Source organism: Camelina sativa, chromosome 3, assembly GCF_000633955.1.
Source record: "Camelina sativa cultivar DH55 chromosome 3, Cs, whole genome shotgun sequence".
NCBI lineage: Eukaryota > Viridiplantae > Streptophyta > Magnoliopsida > Brassicales > Brassicaceae > Camelina > Camelina sativa.
Genome location: NC_025687.1, coordinates 4,678,498 through 4,684,497, shown reverse-complemented (window position 1 = coordinate 4,684,497; position 6,000 = coordinate 4,678,498). Strand labels below are relative to the sequence as shown.

The following is a 6,000-nucleotide window of genomic DNA, read 5'->3' as shown; positions in this document are numbered from 1 at the left end:
ACTTTTGTCATTCTTCTGGATTGGTTTTTCATCAATAACAGCTTTATCGATGAACTTAGCGTTTTCAGACCCGTGTTCGAAATCGCGATACATGATTGAAGGAGGTTCAAAAGCATATATTCTTGGAGACAAAAACTCAGGAGGAGCATGGTCGTAGTAATTTGAAGTTGACGGTGAAATGTCTTCTTCAAGAATCTTATCTCTACTTTCTTTAGAAGAATGGGTTTGATTCTGAAGCTCTTTCATCCACAACGCTCTTGCATCCATCACCTGCAACAATTTTTATTGAGTAAACAACAACAGACAACAAATCATGACCCAAGAAGAAGAAGATAAGAGGGTTTTGTTACCTGTGGGGAAGACAAAAGATGAGCATCGTGTTTATTGAGCCTTGAAAGAAGAAGAACAAAATAGACTTTCCAGAAGTAACCATCAGTCATATGGCATGGACAAAGCTCAATTCTCAATGCAGCTAACCTCGGAGCAAGACGTTCAATAGCTAAAGCATGACCTCTTTGAGCATCAGTCATTTCCAAATCTACCAAAGAAGAAGGTAAAAAACATTGAAGAACAAACAAAACAAACCTTTGTGATATGTATATAGCAAACAAGTCAAAAACAATGAAGACTAAAAAAAGGCCAAAAACTTGACTTGTGAAAATTTCAACAAATTATAAATTAATCCAAAAATTGACACAATGAATGAATGAGAATGTTAGGGTTACCATCAAGATCTTCGTCAGGATCAAGAGGAAAATCCAACCAAGTTTCTGGATGCATTGCTATGTTCCTCGCAAATGCCAACACTTCGTCCGTCAGAGCAACCGCAGCGATCTCTTCTTCTTCATCATCAGTTTCCTCCTCCTCTTCTTCTTCTTCTTCTTCTTCTCCTTCCTCCTCAACAACAGGATCATTAAACACATGTTGGACACCTTTTTCTTCCAAACCCCAGCTCCTAAACCTAATTCCAGTCTCCGGCGTATCACTTCCAACACACGATTCGTCCCGATCTGAAGACCGAGATTGATCCAGTCTAAGATCCGAAGACCGCGATTGGTACAACTCAGGATCTGAAGACCGCGATTGATTCATCAACCTAAGATGATGATGATGATTCGATAGATCGGAGGAGGAAGAAGAAGAGGATCCATCTGGTAACGGAGCGAGAAAGGTAGCAACGCCGCGAAATTGACGCGTGAGGGTATGTCCAAGCTCCGTCAAATCGTCTTTAACCCCACGCGCTTGAGCCTCATCTTCCGGTGACAAACGAACGGCGTTTCTATCGGAATAATCGTGTATTTGCGGTGAAGATATCCGGGTGCTCGTGTTGTCTTCTTCGTCGTCGGCGGTGGCGTCATCGTCTCCGATTCCCTCGTATAAGCTTTCGAGAAAATTCGAAAACATTATGATTTCAATTCTTTCGTCTTTTGTTTTTCTTTTCTCATTAATCTATTGATCCATTTGTGCTGTATCGTTGACTCAAAAACCTATACAAAAAAATAAAAAAAATGTGTTTTGTTAATTTTTTTTTGGCCAACAAACCCCATACAAATTAAAATACATACAGTTGTAATTTATTTAAATTTCCTACAAACTTTAATCACAATATTTCTTTCCTCTTTATTGAAAAATTGTATGTAGAAATGTAAATTGGTTGATATATATATATATATATATATCCAGTGTTAATTACGTAAAAGTCGGATATCATTACATTAATTCACTAGAGTCTAATTTACACATGTCATTTAAACAAATCGAATGTTTTGGAAATGGAATGAGCTTATGATTATTAGTAAAGGTTTTACTTTGAACATTGGTCGAAGCAAATATTTTGAACATTTGGTCGAAGCAAAGCTCTTTATTAATATCCAGATTCGGAAAATATCACTAAGCACTCTAAGCTAATATTTATGTCTTGTAAACTTGTACGTACTGTGATGGCTGCTTCGACACAAAAGTATTTCCTTTTCTACATATGTAATGCTAGGAGAATTTGCAACGAGTAATCAGGTCTCTTAGAACTTTATGTGTTTTAGTAGCTTATCATATATCTGATGTTTTTAACAAGGAACCAGTAAATAATTTCTTGGCAATTGTTATCACTTGATCTGAATAACGATCTCTTCTACCAATGTTGCTCCTTTTTAATCTCAATTGACTAAACGACATATGTTTTGGATAAATGAACAAAAGACTAGAAATGGAAATTACGATGGATATATATTTGTGATGAAGATGAAATACTTAGAGAATCCAGTTACCTCCAATTTCTTCCATAATTCTCTCTACTTTCTGCAGCATATCTGGATGATGAGAAAAATCAATTGTTACATAAACAGTATAATCAGAAAAATCACTTGAAGCTGAAATGTAACGTTAATATTATATAGTCTGTGTTTTAAGTAGTGGAGAGAATGCTCACCTTGAAATGAAGAATCTTCCATGTAGTTCTGCAAGAACAAAAAAAAGTTGGAAATCCCAAATCAGAAGATAAGAATAGAATTGTGTTCATGTGTCCAAAGAGAGTTTTGTAGAGAAAACTATCGGGTTTGTTTATGGTGTACCAGTATCTGTGACTTTAGATCACTATCCTGCTTTACAGTTGTTTGGCCTGCGTCTATAGTACGTTTCATTGGGAGGAAATGTATTAATAATGAATGAAAGAGGTGATATTTCTCAAGCTTAATCAGAACAAGCAAAGATCAATGAAAAAAATGTACCTAGAGTGGAGTTGGGGAAGCAACCAGAGAGTAAGGTGGTGAAACTTGGAGGGAGATTGTTGGAACTCTGGTTGGGGACTCGACTTATGGCAAATTCTGGTTGGTATAAGGTTTGTCTAGTCTCGTATTCAAGTCTTGGTAGCATTTCAGGAACATAACTATCAAGAAGATTACCCATATTTGGCTCTTCCGCAGAGGCTCTGCAGAGAAGATTTTACCAATATCTCTTAATTGTTGGCTGAAAGCACTTGTACAAATTCACAACAGTGTAATGCGATACCTGGAGACAGTCTCATCTGAAGGGTTGTAATCTGACTGGAAAGAAACTTCGGACCTAGTTTCAAATTTCTGGTTCTGAGCTTCATACTCAAGTCTTGGTAGTTGCATTTCAGGAACATAACTATTAAGAGGTTTCACCATACTTGGCTTTTCCTCAGTGGCTCTGCAAAGAGGATTTACCAAATCTAAATAGTTCGCTCAAACACTTGTGCAAATTTCACAACACTGTAACCAATGTGATCTAACCTGCGGATTCTACCATTTGAAGGGTTGTAATCTGACTGGAAAGAAACCTCGCACATAGTTTCATTTCTCTGGTTCCCAGCTTCCTCTAACCCCTTAAGCTTCTCCTGAAAACATAAGAAAAAAAAAAACCAATCGGCTCTGATTCGAACTTATAAACTGAATTCAAAGGTTTAATGGAAACATCAATCTCCTTCTGATCAACATGCAAGGAAGCTATTTGCTGCTAACCTTAAGAGTTACCACAAAGTCCAATGCTGCATCACATGTAGAAAACCTTACAGCAAATTTTTGGATCTGGATAAAAACAACAACAAGCGAAATTAAAACCACATGATCTTCTTCGATTCTACAAACTCATGAACAGTAAATAAATCTGTTAATTCCAGAAAAAAAAAAATCCAAAAAAGTGATTATAAGCGTTAAGAGCATTTGCCTCGTTTGCAGAATCCTTATAGCTAACAAAAATCGCTCGACTACCACGAGATGGAAACCCAGAAACACAAGACATTTGTGGCCATGTGAAATTCAGCTTCGAAATGTAGTGTTCTTCCTGTAGAATTTGAGATTAAACACCGTTAATCGCACTTTTAAAACCTAAATCAAACATATCTAGATCGCGATTAAGCTTAAACCATCGCGAAACAAAAACCTAAACACCCGATCTATAGAACAACAAAATAGAAGAGAACGAGAGAGATCATCTTTTTAAAAAAAAATCAACTCACAAGGAGTTTGCCGCCGAGTTGGACGGAGAGAATCACATCGGATCTGTTCAATTCGTCGACCAACTGGAGAGACACGTTCGAAGAAGACGTCGACAACCACGTCCCGTAGGGCGGATAATACAGCTCTCTCTTCCCGACGGGTTTCAGACCTGGATACGAAGAGGGAGAAGACAGAAACTGAACAAATCGAGCATAACTGATCTGCCATCGGGAAAATTCTGGAGCTGCCACCGCGTTTCCACGGTGGTGGTGGACTGATGCTGTTAGAGATCCCGCCATCTTCCTTCTGATATTTTTCTCCGTTTCGAATTTTTTCTTTTTCACCCTTTTTTTTTCCCTATTTCGCCGAACGAAATTTAAAGTCGACTGTTGCTCTGCTCAGATTAAAAATATTTCATTTGGGTCCAAAGGCCCAAGCCCACTAACGATGTCTTTAGATATTAAGGTGTTAAATTCGGTTCAAGTTTGGTTTGATTTTGGTTCTGATTTTTAACTTTTTTTTTTTTAATGAATGTAAAAATATATATTTTTTTTTTACTTTTTGTCACTGAAGAAAAAACATAAGTTTTTGGTTTTCTCTATTTTTGCCAAGTTGGTTCCGTGTCAATTGCTAGGCTGTAAAAACTAATACTGTATATTCAAATTACCATTTCTTGATGTCAAAAATAACAAAATTATTTAAATTTGGATTTAGAAGCACACACACACATACAGTAAATGTATAGCATAAACTTCAACTTTATTTGATTAAACATAATAGTAAATAAAGAGAACTATTACAAGCAAGCATTATATAAGACTGCTTGGAAAAGCTGGGGAATTGCATCAGTAGCAACAGTATTAAAACTTACATTTCATGTTGCAATAGTCGCGAGCCGTATTGCCGAACCAACAGGCTTGCGGCAAGACATCCCTTAAACGTTCGCAGCACCAACAATGAGGTACCAAAGCATGACATGGGCCAGGCACACACTCTTGACTAACGTTTTCGGAGATCGTTTCTTCCATCTCTCTAACCTCCTTGCTCACACCTACACATCGATTTGATTTTAAACACAAATCAGATTTTTGGATAAAAGAATGACATTCGGATTTAGATATATATATAAGAAGCTTATACTTACACTCATGAAGAGCGAAGAGAGAGAGCATGACTATGCAGATTAAAGCTATATGTGATGACTTCATAGTTTGGATGTCTCAAGTCTCAACTCAAATTATGGGATGTGTTTTGTTTTGTTTTTTTTTGTCTTATGAATCGTTGTAATTTGTTCATTCCAAACTTAATCAGTATATATATATATAAGACATAGAGACGTTTTAATTAAGAAATACAACAATTTGAGATAATATCTCTTGGTTTTGCAAGATTCAATATATTCAAATGTCTTGGTCAAAATTTCCAATATCTCTAATTCTCTATTAAGAAATTCAATTATTCTTTTTCGATTTGTTNCTAACGATGTCTTTAGATATTAAGGTGTTAAATTCGGTTCAAGTTTGGTTTGATTTTGGTTCTGATTTTTAACTTTTTTTTTTTTAATGAATGTAAAAATATATATTTTTTTTTTACTTTTTGTCACTGAAGAAAAAACATAAGTTTTTGGTTTTCTCTATTTTTGCCAAGTTGGTTCCGTGTCAATTGCTAGGCTGTAAAAACTAATACTGTATATTCAAATTACCATTTCTTGATGTCAAAAATAACAAAATTATTTAAATTTGGATTTAGAAGCACACACACACATACAGTAAATGTATAGCATAAACTTCAACTTTATTTGATTAAACATAATAGTAAATAAAGAGAACTATTACAAGCAAGCATTATATAAGACTGCTTGGAAAAGCTGGGGAATTGCATCAGTAGCAACAGTATTAAAACTTACATTTCATGTTGCAATAGTCGCGAGCCGTATTGCCGAACCAACAGGCTTGCGGCAAGACATCCCTTAAACGTTCGCAGCACCAACAATGAGGTACCAAAGCATGACATGGGCCAGGCACACACTCTTGACTAACGTTTTCGG

At 36.1% G+C, this 6,000-nt stretch overlaps 2 protein-coding genes across 3 annotated transcripts in view; both read right to left on the bottom strand.

Annotated features, from left to right (window-relative positions):
* The window catches only part of LOC104769318, a 2,894-nt gene extending 1,434 nt beyond the window's left edge, over positions 1–1,460 (bottom strand). The window contains exons 1-2 of the mRNA XM_010493496.1: positions 726–1,460; positions 351–538 (exon numbers count right to left, since the gene is read on the bottom strand). Coding sequence (XP_010491798.1) covers positions 351–538; positions 726–1,404 — 867 coding nt within the window. The 5' untranslated portion in view covers positions 1,405–1,460. The remainder of the gene's footprint in view (positions 1–350; positions 539–725) is intronic.
* Positions 1,387–4,291, bottom strand: LOC104769327 (protein POOR HOMOLOGOUS SYNAPSIS 1-like). 2 transcript variants are annotated; one of them, XM_010493518.2, is made up of 10 exons: positions 3,974–4,291; positions 3,682–3,798; positions 3,477–3,542; positions 3,249–3,352; positions 3,004–3,165; positions 2,724–2,923; positions 2,568–2,620; positions 2,426–2,453; positions 2,265–2,306; positions 1,387–1,487 (listed from the first exon to the last, which is right to left on the bottom strand). In XM_010493518.2, the coding sequence occupies exons 1-10, from the start codon at positions 4,250–4,252 to the stop codon at positions 1,480–1,482; spliced, it is 1,059 nt and encodes a 352-aa protein (XP_010491820.1). In that variant the 5' UTR covers positions 4,253–4,291; the 3' UTR covers positions 1,387–1,479. The 2 variants fall into 2 exon arrangements, with proteins under 2 accessions (XP_010491820.1, XP_010491810.1); XM_010493508.2 differs by lacking the exon at positions 1,387–1,487 and having other exon boundaries at positions 2,127–2,306.

Coding starts and splice junctions, on each gene's coding strand:
- LOC104769327 (XM_010493508.2), bottom strand. CDS start 4,252: ATGGCGGGATCTCTAACAGCATCAGTCCACCACCACCGTGGAAACGCG. Junction 2,924..3,003: donor TCAGATGAGACTGTCTCCAG/GTATCGCATTAC, acceptor TCTTCTCTGCAG/AGCCTCTGCGGAAGAGCCAA. Junction 2,621..2,723: donor CTTCCCCAACTCCACTCTAG/GTACATTTTTTT, acceptor AACGTACTATAG/ACGCAGGCCAAACAACTGTA.